This window comes from Pleurodeles waltl, chromosome 4_2 (assembly GCF_031143425.1).
Source record: "Pleurodeles waltl isolate 20211129_DDA chromosome 4_2, aPleWal1.hap1.20221129, whole genome shotgun sequence".
Lineage (NCBI taxonomy): Eukaryota > Metazoa > Chordata > Amphibia > Caudata > Salamandridae > Pleurodeles > Pleurodeles waltl.
This window is the reverse complement of record NC_090443.1, coordinates 829296763-829310887: the sequence shown is the minus strand read 5'-3', so window position 1 is coordinate 829310887 and position 14125 is coordinate 829296763. Positions and strand designations below refer to the sequence as shown.

The 14125-nt window shown below is 43.3% G+C and overlaps 1 protein-coding gene across 6 annotated transcripts in view; it reads left to right on the top strand.

Annotated features, from left to right (window-relative positions):
- Positions 1-14125, top strand: part of PATJ (PATJ crumbs cell polarity complex component) — a 1201300-nt gene that overhangs the window by 1028561 nt on the left and 158614 nt on the right. For all 6 annotated transcript variants that reach the window (XM_069232550.1, XM_069232545.1, XM_069232547.1 and 3 more), the window contains 2 exons: positions 505-652; positions 2677-2763. In XM_069232550.1, coding sequence (XP_069088651.1) covers positions 505-652; positions 2677-2763 — 235 coding nt within the window. The remainder of the gene's footprint in view (positions 1-504; positions 653-2676; positions 2764-14125) is intronic.

Here is a 14125-nt window from a genome sequence, read left to right as displayed (position 1 = left end):
ACTTTCTTCCATACACCTCAGGAACAGTAGTTGCACTAACATCAACTTACAGCTGTCTACCTAAATACAGTCTCCTTCTGACATGGTTACCAAGTGCCCGGAATGCCACAGCAAACATTCTCTTCCTTTGGGTAACTGGAGGTGTTTTTATCATGTGTCTGAGTTCTGTGTATAATTAATAGCAGGGCCGGCTTTAGGGCAGTGAGACTGGTGGGGCCGCACTGGGCGCTGATCTGGAGAAGGGTCACTGACCTCAAGTGGTGGCTTTGTATTTAGTAATAACTTACCATTTATACCCACCTGCTACAGCGTTCCTTTTGCGTCCAGCTTTCAGACAGCAATAAAAAGAAAATAAATGCTGCTGCAAATATCAAAGGGATGTAGATAAAGTCTAGGAAACTTTTGAGGCTGCAGTTTAAGAATGCAATGCAATTCTACTCTTGTGTTCATTTGTGGGTCGCAGCTGTGGCTTGATTTTTGACTTTTTCTTGGTTTCTTCATCAGAAACGGAAGTGGAGTATTTATTTCTGACATTGTCAAAGGCGGAGCTGCTGACCTCGATGGAAGACTAATGCAGGGAGATCAGATCTTGTCTGTTAATGGAGAGGACGTGAGGAATGCCTCTCAGGAGACTGTTGCAGCCATTCTCAAGGTGAGTGTTGGTATCACTTTTAAACAGGTGTAAATAATGCCAGCGTGTCGGTCCTTATTTGGTCTGTAAGTTAATAGTTAAGTGGACGCGTTATAAGTCGATGGACCTTTTGACTACGATTAGGAAAACTTCACCACAAGTCCCTAACCTCAAATCAATCACATTGACATAATCAATAGGCATCAATGAATATCTCAGGACTCAAACTCTTCACACACCCTAACACTTTTGGTCACAAATAATCACAACATTTGCTAAGTTAGAAATGTTATTCTCCTAAATTAACAATGATAAAATCAAGTAAATCAATCTCAAAACGTATTGATAAACATACACACACAATACTGGTTGACCAAATCTTCTAAAGAATCTCAACTTGATTAATGCATTGATAGTTAGACCTTCCAGAATCACAGTACAAACCAACAAGAATAAGTGTGCATTAGATATAGCATATATTTAGTTTCAACAAATGAGTAAATGCAAATTTTCTCAATTAATATATTGTTAACATCTCCAGTGTGTCCCTATCTAGCATCCGGATTAGAATAACATGTTTGGGCTTCATGCAAAACAGTTTTAGTCAAAAGTTAATTTTGGAAAACATCTAACTATGGCTCTAACAAAAATCAGCAGTTGGTACTCAGAACAACTAGTATTATCTACAACAAGACAATGACATTTGTATACCTCCCCTCAATATGGATTGGCAAGCTGCAATTCACTTAGTCAGTTGGACAGCCGCCTGGTCTGCATCCGCAAAGAGGTAATGAAAGGGGATGGTTCAGACACAGGGGTTTCTGCGCAATATGAACCATAAAGCACATCTCTAAAGGCAGCATTTAATTATTTAGTCATCAAGCTTCAAAGTTAAGGTTAAGAATAAACTAATCAGGACGTGAAGTTTCTCCTCCGTGCAGTTCGGTTAAGTCGAAATCATCTAAACTACTTCCCACATTACCATTGGATCAGAATATTTGTACATTTACAGTTAGTCCAATTAAAGCTTAGGTTGAAATCTATGATATAACTATACTATCTTTCACACGTCCATGATTGGTGGTTCTTCTCCATTGTCAACGTCCGACTCGTCCGGGAACTTTCTTGTATCCTTCCATACTCTAGTCAGTGTGTCTATTATTAGTTCCTGGGAACGTCGTTGTCTCACACATCAAGTTAACAATTGTAACTTTTTAGGTACAGCATGATTCTACAAGCAGTGGTCATGAGAAAGGTAAAGGCTCCTGCTACAGGTTTGGTCAACCTTTGGTTAGAACAATACATCTTTATTTTCTACACATGAATTCATGAATTTATTCAGAACTTGCATTTTAATATGAGACTGTGCAATACTTAGGCCCAGACCTCGTTAACTTAAGGCCTACAATCAATTAAGCAAGTACATAGTATCAAATCATTAATATGACATACTTCTGCAAAATTATTACTCACATACGTTTCTAAATAAACAGCGTGAATTTAGTAAAACATTACCTATTTTATGACGGCCTCTCAAGTGGGCACATTTTCGGAATTGCTCATTTTCTATGTGAACACATTTTTAAGTAAATTCATAACTCGTAATACATATTTTTTATTAGTAATATGATCAGCATTCACAATAGTGATGTCTAATGTTCACTTACAAAAAACATTATCTTTTTGTTTACCCAAAACTTGCCATGTCTTCACCAAGCATAAATTACCCTGAATTTGTTTATAAAATGAGTTGTCAGCGAACTGTGCACAAACTTACTCGTAAAAGTAACAGAAGCGTTTTACAAAAATCTCATACAGTTTCACATTGAAACGTAATCTCTATATTTCTAAATCTGTCTGTGCATTTGAACCTTAACCCTCCTTCTTCCACCATCTTTAGTAAATTTATGATTCTTATGGAGCAGAAAAATATGAATTAAGTTGTTTTCATCAGCACTGCACTGTTATATTAAATGTGTATGGTTATTCAGTTGTGCCTCTTGCAATATTTTGTATAAATATACATTTACATGCTTTTTCTTTAGGTTGCGCAAGGTCTTGTCACTTTAGAGGTTGGTAGGCTTAGAGCGGGTTCTTGGATGTCATCGAGAAAAACATCTCAAAACAGCCAGGTTCGTACCCGTTTGCTTCCTGTCATCTAGTTTGCCCTTATTTTTTTTTATAAAGAACTTTTATTGGTTTTGCATTTGCCCTTATTTTATTGTTTTTATGTAATTCATTTTTTCATACAACTGTCTGCTGGAGTCATCCAGTCAGTTAACAAAGGTAAAAATAAATCTCAGAATGATTGGTCACTTAACTCACTGTATATCAGGAGGGGGTGTGTGGAGCATATCAATCCAGGACTGTTTTCTTAGACTCCTTAAAACCGACTTACATCTGACTTGCTAGCATCTGTAGTTTGGGGTTCTGATGCAGATGAAGCATGAGAGTTAGTACTTATAGGTGCAACACAAGGATGTTAAGATTACATTTTTATGTTTGGATGAAAAGGTTTGCCTGACTATAAAGAGTGTGAGATTAATAGTCGTCCACAGATAGACTATTTGATGCTGTGTTATAAGGAAGGCAGAAGGCAAGGCCAGATCTGGTAGTAACAAACTATGAGGAAGTCCAGCAGTGGTGTGGATGTAATAGATACTGGGAGTACAAGAACCAAAGCGTGATTACATTTGAAATCCAAATGAACATTGGAAAAATGGTTGCTGGTTAGGTACAATTTAAAATTTACCTCAGTAATTTCCACTTTGAATGAACACTGATATACTGGCTTCAATAAATGTATTTCTATTCATATCCTATTAGGTAGGGGGTAGAAAGTGGGCTAAAGTGTCTTGAATGTTATTTGCTGGTGCAGACTTTTGTGAATTACCTAAGATAAGCAGTGATAGTGAATTGTTAAACACAGAAATATTTTTTCACAAAAATTATAATTGTAACTTTTAAATAATAAATAGATGTGAAAGGGAAACATATGGTCCATGAAGAGTATGATAAATCTAAGAAACTCCCACAGGCAGGAGGAGGGCACAGTAGAAGAAAGCATCATCCAATAGGTACAAGGTTTAACAAGCATTTGCAATGTAATGGGTCTTGTGTTTGCTCGAATTAGAGCTATTAGCATTTTAAACTCCTAACCGGATTTTTCTTGCCACATAAACTGAAAAATACAACAGTTTCACATAAGCAAGCCGACGGCCGCCATGAGCGCAAAGCAGACACACAAAAGGAGACAAAAGTTTGCTTGCTGTGAAAGGTATCAGCAAAAGTGCAATTATCCATGTAACTGGCAAAAGTGCAATTATCCATGTAACAGAATGGATGTAATGCAAAGCGCCTGATTACTGCCCAGCAAGATCAAGCTGCCTACAAAATAAAAAATAAAAAGTAGCCAAGAAACCATACAGAAAACATCGAGACTCATATGTTTTCAGTAGTTGGCCGGTGCACTTGAGAAGGGATAAACACCAGAAAAAGGCATGACGTGTGCATGACTTTCACTAATTAAATCAAGCGAATTTTAAAAGAAGAGCCCGTGAAGCAACCAAACTGATGGACGTGGTAAAAAGCCCATAGAGCGATGACACCAGAGACAGAGCACTTTGCGAGCTCGACTCTAAAAAAAAAAACCAATAAAGCTATAAAAATAAGGCTCTGGTTTAGAGTTTGGCAGACAGGTTACTCCGCCACAAATGTGTTGGATATCCTGTCCGCCATATTACGATCACCGTAGACAATAATGGGATCGTAATACGGTAGAGGGGATATCCGTCAGGTTTGTGACGAAGTAACCCTATCCACCAAACTATAAATCAGGCCCTAAGTGTCTAACATTAAAGATTTTTCAGTTGGTCACAGAAACTTGGAAATAAAACATAATACTGCTGAGACCTGTATTTTTAATGTTCTTACATCAAACCTTAGTGTTAGGGCTTATCAGTCTTCTGGAGCAGGAGAAAGCTTATTTATGATCAGTAGCTTGACCAGTCATCGGATATTAAAATAGAGTGGGTATTGTGGAACAGGTCTTTCAGAAGCACCCCACAGCTCTTGTTTTGATCAGACGGCATTGTGTTCCCAATGTGCGATTTTCCTGCACTCTGTTTTCCTTAATTGAGACACTTGATTTCCTGTCATCTGCTGCTACCAGAGTGAGTGAGTGTTTTCACATGGCAGCTATCTGCCTCCCTAATGTTAATCCCTATTTTTGCTTTTTTCCATGAAGCAAAATAACTCTTTAGTTAAGTTGACAACATTTTCCCTCAAGCCGACATACATTTTTCATTCAGCCCAACTTTCAGCTCTCTCTGTTTCCTCATCCTCTGTTTTCCAAATGTCCATGTCATATTGTTGCTCCAACAGAACTAGCTGCACTGTTTCTTGGGGAATCTTCCTCAGGGTGCGTTCTCTTCACCAAGAGAGTCTGAGCTCCCCTGTGCTATGCAACTTTTGTCTTAATTTCCCCTGCAGATTTAGGTGATGCACTGTGCTCTTTGACCATCACTTTCACCCTAAACTCACATCAAAGATTTTTATAAGGCATATGCTGAATATGGTAGGGGAGATTCCTGGTGAAGTACTTATGTACATGTATGTGTCTATAGTAGTTTCTGGTAATTTGCACACTTCTGCGGCATGCAACAAAAATGTACCAAAAACCTTCAAGCCTCCACTAGTACAAAATATTTGTTCTGTCACATGTAAATTTAATTAGTTCTTTTTGTTCTGCCTTAGTTCATAAAGGTAAGTAATCAGGTATATGTAACTGATGCATGGTCTGTGAATCCTTTAAATTTTTCATGATAGATTCTTGTGTGCAAATGTTTTTATTTTTGTTTAAGGATACATTGATTGAGACATGGACAGTGACACACATTTAGTTGCAGTCCAGTTCTGCTCCAGATTATGAGACTAAACCAGTGGGAAGCAGAAATGATAACACGGTCAAAACCACGCATGTCATTGCCACCATGCCTTTACAACCAACACATGCATGTTTACGATGCATGCCTTTACCGTGCAGAATTTTACAACAAATGCCTTTGCAACGTGTATGTGTGTGTGTGTGTGTGTGTAAATATATATATATATATATATATATATATATTTATATATATACATAGTCGCTGAAAGACCCAAGGGCTACAGGGCATTATAGATAGGTTCTGAATTTACTCGCACAAAACCATAGGAATTCAGCAGTTACAAGTTATGATTAACTCTAGTTAACTTTCGCCATGCACAGTTTTCTCATAAGTGCAGTCATAATATCATTGATGCCATAGAAGGCGTCATCACTGATGTAATATGTAGTGTAATTAGCTGTGCATGGGAAACGCATGAGTTATAGTTACCTTAGGTGTGGGTTACTTGAGTTAACCATAACTGTAACTGCCAAATTTGGTGTAATTCCGTCGAGCGGTTTGGACTGTAGTCATGTTCAAAATCCCTATATGAAAATGCATGGGGAAAATGTGTTTTGGGAAACCCCACCACTTTCCTCAGCCCCCGCTTGACAGATCACCCCAAAACTTTCAAGACAGCAGCTGAACTGCCTGAAGTATACGTTTTGGAAAGATCGCAAAGATTCGTCCAGCAGCCAATGACCACTCTCCATTAAACACAGTTGCACTGTTTCCAACAGTCTCGCAGCTCTGCAGCACTAAGCACAGGACACCGTAGGGCAACTCAATTTGCACCAAACACATACCGCACGCCAACCCATTTCAGCTTCTGCCTTAACTGGACAACCCCTGACTCGATATTCCCTGTGTTTTAAAACAGTCCCTCTTCTATTGCACCAACCCTCGCAACATCAGCGAACCCATTACACCCTGTCCACATCTCAAAGGGGGAACACCATCTTAGAGTATAAATCGTGCTGACTTTAAGCACAAATGCATTATAGAGATCTCTCATAATAGAGGTGAATTCATACTTTTAAACCATCTTGAATATAAGAAAGCAATCTCATTGCAAAGTTGCACAATTATAATCAAATATAATTATTTCAAAATTAAGTTTTTCCAGTGTGCATTCTTGGGATGTGGCTGGAATGTGAGCACACTTCCTAAGGCGGGCGCCATCTTGAAGTGCAAAACACTGGCATTTGGCTCAAATATACTAAGAACATCCTCTCACCAAAAAGGAGTAGGTGCTTTAAAACCATCCTAAATACATATAAAGGTGATCTCAATGAAAACTTGCACATGACTGTGATCAATTGTAAATTATAAAGATATGGCTAGAGTGTAAGCATACATTTAAACATTTCTGTGCTATGCAGTGGCAAGTTTATTCGAATGTCACATGTAGTATAGAAAATATTCTCCCTCAGTTCATTAATCCTTTATCACAAAAAGACCATTGATAGATAGTGTGAAGTCCCTTAATATACCCTGTAAATTTCACTACACCGGTCTCCAATCAATGTATCTACTAAGTAGCAATTCGTAAAGTGCCATGTGCTGTGCAATCCATATATGTGGCACCATACTCAAAAGCCCAACATGTGAGGTCCAGTATTACACTTTATAGAGTATCCCTAAATATGCAATGCTCATTTCAGATGACACATGCAGTGTAAAAAATTTTCTCTCAAAATATTAGTCCCTTATCCAATGAATGTCCTTATCTACATTGAACTATAGTGTAAAGTCCCTGAGTATGTAACGTAAATGTCACTTTGCTGGTCTCACATCAATGTATCTACTGTGTAGCAGTACGTAAGGTGCTACTTACTATGCAGTCCATATTGGTGGCTCCATACTCAAAAGTGCAATATGTCAGGTCAGGTTACATACTTTCTGGAATATCCCTGGATATGTGATGTAGGTTACAGAGGACACTATTCCTTCCTCACAGAATGCTGTGTGCTGTACACTCCATATCTGTAGCTCTCTGTAGACACTCCTACAATTATCATCACACTAATCCCTGTCTTACATCGCATAAAGTGCTAAGTGCTTTACAGTTCATATTACAAAAGCTAGATATGAGCTGCTCCTCCAATCAACTCATTCTGTGCAAAATGTACATAGAGATACCCTGTCTTGATTTTTAAGCTCCAAGGGGAAGACGCCGATAAAGTGTGTACTTCAGAATATTTATACATTACATAAAGTGCCATGTGCCAAAAACGTACTTCATCTTAAAGATGACCTACATAGTACAGTTATACAGATGGTAGACTCCCCTTATCCCATTTCATATAAAACAATACTGAATAGGAGGTGAGATGTAGAGTGCTGGATTCCCTGAATGTAACAGATACACCTGGACGATACACTGGCCAAATTTCAAACTCCTCAAATGTATGCACAGTGTTCTATACAGACAGTATGTCATAGGTGGAATAATGCGATGTGTTTCGTATCCAACTGTGTTAGAAAATGTCCTATTGCATCATGTGGGAAATCTAAACACCATTGTACATATGTCGCAATGTATATCTCTCAGACCAGCAACATCCATCTAAATTGACAATTGTCTCATTGCATCACCTGAAATGCCAAAGCAACACTGTTCACACAAGAGTTGTGATAGACATACATGTCCCCGCCTCACAAAAGTCAAAAATCTAAAATATGTATAATCATAATCCAGGGGACACAAAAAGAGGAATGCACTCCATCAGGGCATAAGAAGTGGGGCAACCATGAAAGGTTGGGCAGTTCAAAAGATGACAACGTTGGGACCACTATATCACCCGACATCAAGTGATACTAAAAACAAGGACCAAGCCCAGTAGTGCAAACAAACCATATTTCTTGAAGTGCACTAGTGTCTAAATACTGACAGTATGGTGGATGAGAGATACCTGAGTCAGTTACAAATCAAAGCAATTTCGAATCGACAGTTGATGCAGACACAGGTTATCGCAGCCCAGACCCATACACAAGACACCCCACTGAGATGCCTATATTTGCACATGCAATTCTTCATCAATGTTATTTAAAGGTATTTCAAGTAACTGTAACTCTCGCCCTAAGGTAACTATACGTCTCACCCTCGCCATGCACAGTTTTCTCATCAATAATTTTATTCCATAGAAGGTGTCACCAATTATATAATATGTCGAGTAATTAGCTGTGCATAGCAAAGGCGCAAGTTATAGTTACCTTAGGGCACGCATTATAGTTACTTGAAATAACTCTAACTATAGCTGCTGAATTTCTGTGGGTCTGTAGAGTAAATTCAGAACCTAACTATAACGTCCCTGTAACCTTTGTTTTTTTCAGTGAATTTCTATGTTTAAAAAAAATCTAAAGTAATATTACATACTATACATTTATCCAACCACTGCCGTGGACAGCCTTCTTTTTGAGCGGGCTGCACCCTCGGGTGGGTCTTTGGGCCCCGCGGGGTCAGCAGGGGCCTTCTTCAGATTCGACGCTGGCGGCTTCGGCCTCGGTGCCGCTGGGGACCCTAGGATCCGATACTGGATCCGGACCGGCGCCGGTCTCTCACAGTCGACCTCCTTCGGCACCGGGTCTGACGTAGATGATTCCCCCACCGACACCCACCGGTGGCAGCCCCATCCTTATTCCGGATGATCCGGAGCCAGAGCGACGTCGACTCCGACTTCGACAGAGCCAATTCGGCCCAGATCATTGTCTGAGCATTATTTAGATCAGCCAGACGCAGGAGAGGAATGGGAGGGGTCTGAGGACCCTTTAGAATGTGGATTACAACAGGACTGGTATGAGGATCTAGGAGAGGCCAGTGGACTGGACACGTCTCCAGATACTGGTATGCTCTCTCCTCCTAATGTGGCTATGGAGGAGGGTGCTTCTTTCGCTGTGGTGGTGCGTAGGGCAGCTGAGGTCTTGGACCTAGATTTGCCTACGGTGCCAGTCAGGACGCATATCCTGACAGAAGTGCTTCAGCCGGGGGTGACAACTTCAGAGCCGATGTTGCCCTTCAATGAGGCTCTTACAGACGTCCTTCTGGGTACGTGGTCCAAACCCAGCACAGGGGCTCCTGTGAATAGGACGGTCGGCCGCCGCCATAGGCCCGCTCCGAGCAACCCTAGTTTCCTGACACAACACCCCACTCCTGAGAGCTTGGTTGTCCAAGCCTTTACTTCCCGTGGTGCCTTCCCTTCCGCTCCCCAGGATAGGGAATCCAAGAGGCTGGATCAGCTTGGGAAGAAGATGTGTTTTCTTCCACCAGCCTGGCATTGAGGTCCGTAAACACCTCTTGCCTATTGGGCCATTATTCCCATACTTTATGGGATACGGTGGCACAGGTGCTGCCCCAGGTCCCGGAGGGCGTACGGGACACTCACCCAGGCTGTCAAGGATGGGAGAGATGCAGCCAAATTTATGATCCGGTGTGGTTTGGACACGACCGACTCGCTGGGCAGAGCGATTTCCTAGTCAGTGGCCCTACGCTGCCACGCCTGGCTACGTTCTACTGGTTTCTCAGGGGATGTCCAGTTCAGCTTAATGGACATGCCTTTTAATGGCTCTCGCCTTTTTGGCGAAAAGGCAGACTTCGCATTTGAGAGGTTCAAGGATTCTCGAGCCACGGCCAGATCCTTGGGCCTTTCGGCACCAGCACGACAGCAGTCTGTCTTTCGCCCCTTTCGAGGCTTCGGAAGGGGCGTGGTACCACGCCAGCCTCAGTTTAGCCACCGTCCTCAGGCTTCACAGCATCCCGGAAGAGGAGGACGTGGTGGTGGTACCATCAGACCCAGAGGGTCTGGCCTGAGGTCGGCCGCCACACAGCCCCCCTCCACTGCGCCCAAGCCCTCCTAGTATGGTTCTGCGGGATCACGTCCGTCCAGTTGGAGGGAGGATTCGTTTTCATCTCCCTCACTGGCTTTCCATCATCACGGACAAGTGGGTCATGCAGATCGTACGGAAGGGCTACTCCCTTCCCTTCCAGTCTTTCCCTCCTTCTATCCCTCCGACATAGGAATGGCTGATAGAGGACCATCTGGCTTTGCTCCGCGAGGAAGTTACGGCTCTCTTGGCCAAGGGAGCCATAGAAAGAGTCCTGATATCAGAAGTAGGCAGTGGTTGTTATTCCCGCTACTTTCTGATTCCCAAAAAGAACAAAGGCCTTCGCCCTATCTTGGATTTAAGGGACGTCAATCTCTTCCTCAAGAAGGAGAAATTCAAGATGCTCACTCTTGCTCAGGTTTTTTCCGCCCTAGACCAAGGAGACTGGATGGTAGCGTTGGATTTGCAGGATGCGTATTTCCTCATTCCTATCCTGCCAGCCCACAGGCTGTGGTTCAAGGTGGGCCACGAGCACTTTCAGTTTACCGTGCTTCCTTTCGGTCTCACCAGTGCCCCTCGGGTGTTCACAAAGGTGATGGCGGTGGTGGCAGCTCATCTGCGCAGGTCAGGGATTTCAGTCTTCCCCCTACCTGGACGATTGGCTGTTGAAGGCTTCTACACCCCAGGCTCTCGTCACCAACCTCCAGACGACGACAGACCTCCTGCATTCGCTGGGGTTCACTATAAATGTGCAGAAGTCACACCTGACTACCTCTCTGAAGCTCACTTTCATCGGAGCTGTTCTGGACACAGTGCAGTATCGGGCTTATCCTCCCGAACAGCGGGTCCAGGATATTCAGGTTATGATACCGATGTTTTGGCCTCTATCCTGGATTTCGGTGAGACAGGCTGTTGGGACTCATGGCTTCCTGCATCCTATTGGTCAAGCATGCCAGATGGCGCATGAGGGCTCTGCAGTGGGACCTGAAGTTCCAATGGGCACAGCATCAGGGAAATCTTCCTGACATGGTTCAGATCTCGGAGGGGACTGCAAAAGATCTGCAGTGGTGGTTAGTGAACTGCAAGGCAGACTCCTCTCCCTTCCCCAACCAGATCTAACGGTAGTGAAAGATGCGTCACTTCTGGGATGGGGCGGCCATCTGGGGGAGGTGGAGATCAGAGGTCACTGGTCTCTGGCGGATTCTGGGCTCCACATCAACTTGCTGGAGCTTCGGGCGATCCGGCTAGCATTAAAAGCATTTCTTCCTGTTGTGAAAGGGAAGGTGGTGCAGGTGTTAACGGACAACACTACCACAATGTGGTACTGCAACAAGCAGGGCGGTGTGTGGTCGTGGACCCTTTGTCAAGAGGCTTTACGTCTCTGGACATGGCTGGAACAGCAGGGCATGACACTGGTGGTTCAACACCTGGCAGGTTCTCTGAACGCCAGGGCAGACGAGCTCAGTCGAAAATGCTTAGAGGATCACAAATGGTGTCTCCATCCGGAGGTGGCGCAAGGACTCAGCAGTGGGGAGAGCCTTGGTTAGATCTGTTCGCCTCTGTAGAGAACGCACAATGTCAGCAGTTTTGCGCGTTGGAGTTTCCAAGGGGGCTATCGCTAGGCGACTCTTTTCGTCGCGAGTGGAGTTCAGGCCTCCTGTACGCCTTTCCGCCTATACCACTTTTGCCCAGAGTTCTCAAGAAAATCAAGAATGACCGGGCCCAAGTAATCCTAGTGGCTCCGGATTGGGCACGGAGAGTTTGGTATCCAGAGCTTCTCAAAATGAGCGTTACCTCTTCGGGAGGATCTTCTGTCGCAGCAGCAGGGGAAGGTTCTCCACCCGAACCTGTCAACTCTGCGCCTTCATGCGTGGAGATTGAGCGGCGACAGTTGATGGTTTATGACCTCCCTCCCGAGGTCTGTGATGTCATTCTGGCAGCCAGACGTCCCTCTACTAAGTCGATCTACGCCTGCCGTTGGAAACGCTTTGTTTCATATTATACAGAGAGGTCTATTGATCCTCTTTCTTCTTCTCTGTCTAACATCCTTTTGTTTATATTGTCTCTTGCCCAGCAGGGTTCCTCCTTGGGAACTCTGAAGGGCTATCTTGCAGCCTTATCGGCTTTTCTTCAGTTGCCCGATCATCCATCTCTGTTTAAATCACCTATAGTACAGAGGTTTTTGAATGGGCTTGTGCATCTGTTCCTGCCTGTGCCTTTCGTTATGCCCCAGTGGGATCTTAATTTGGTTCTTACCTTCCTTATGTGTGCTCCCTTCGAGCCGTTGCATAACTGTCCTCTCCGGCTGCTCACTATTAAAACAGCCTTTTTGGTGGCAAGTACATCTGCCAGGAGAGTGAGTGAGCTGCAGGCTTTATCTTCAAAGCCGCCGTATCTCATGATAAATCCTGAAAAGGTAGTGTTAAGAACTTGTGCCTCTTTCCTCCCCAAGGTGGTGACCCCTTTCCATCTGGGTCAAAATATCACCCTGCCCACCTTCTTTGCACCACCGCATCCCTCTAAGGAAGAGGAGCGTCTCCATCGGCTGGCCCCAAAAGAGCGTTATCGTTCTACCGTGACCGCACTAAAGAGTTCCGGGTGGACGACCAACTCTTTGTGGGGTACGTTGGTGCAAAGAAGGGTCGGGTGGTGCAGAAATGATCCATTTCGCGCTGGGTCGTTCTTTGTGTAAAGATCTGCTACGCTTTGGCAAAGAAGCAGCCTCCTGAGGGCTTGAAAGCTCATTCTACTAGGGGTAAAGCTGCTACCACTGCGTTAGCACATGGCGTACCGGTGGTGGACATCTGTCAGGCTGCAACGTGGGCTTCTTTGCACACGTTTGCAAAACACTACTGCCTGGATAGCCAGGTCAGAAGAGAGGGGCATTTTGCCCGGTCTGTTTTGCAGGACTTCCTATTGTAAAAATCTCCTTCAGACCCACCGCCAGGGGTTATAGTTTGGGTAACTATTGTAAGGTAAGGAAGCTGCAGCTAGAAGTCTCTATCAGATGAACAAGTTACTTACCTTTAGTACCAAGATATCTGGTAGAGAGACTATCTAGCTGCAGATTCCTTACACCCACCCAAGCCTCCCTGCACTGCGGATATTATATATATATATATATATATATATGTATATATATATATATATATATATATATACATATACACACATATACATATGTATATATATATATATATACACACATATACATACGTATGTATATATATACATATGTATATATATAATTTTGGCATTTTTGCCTTTCTTAAAGGCATGAAAGAATTTTTACTTCAAACAGTCAAAGAGGTAAAATCCATAATTGTTGGTTCTTCCATGACTCTGCGCTTCTGGCGTGGGAAGTTGTGGAAAAGAACTGCCGTACGCGCGCTGAGACAGCATCTATATAGTCAACCGCGATGTCATAGACTGCTCTAACGACGCTGACGACTCACGCGGAGCTGGTCGACGCACGCGGATCTGAACGACGACGGCGCGCGCGCAGGGTACTGCTCAGAAAAAACTCCGGATTCGAAGCTGACACCAGGGAATTCTAAGGTAAGGAATCTGCAGCTAGATAGTCTGTACTAGATACCTCGTCACCGAAGGTAAGTAACCTGTTCTTCTTTTTCCTTGATCGTACTAATGAGTTCCAGGTGACTCTTAGTAAGGCTTGTATGAGCCAAGAAAAGGAAGGCCATGCAGAAACAGTCCATCTTAAGATGGATAGTCTCTGCGTAAAGGT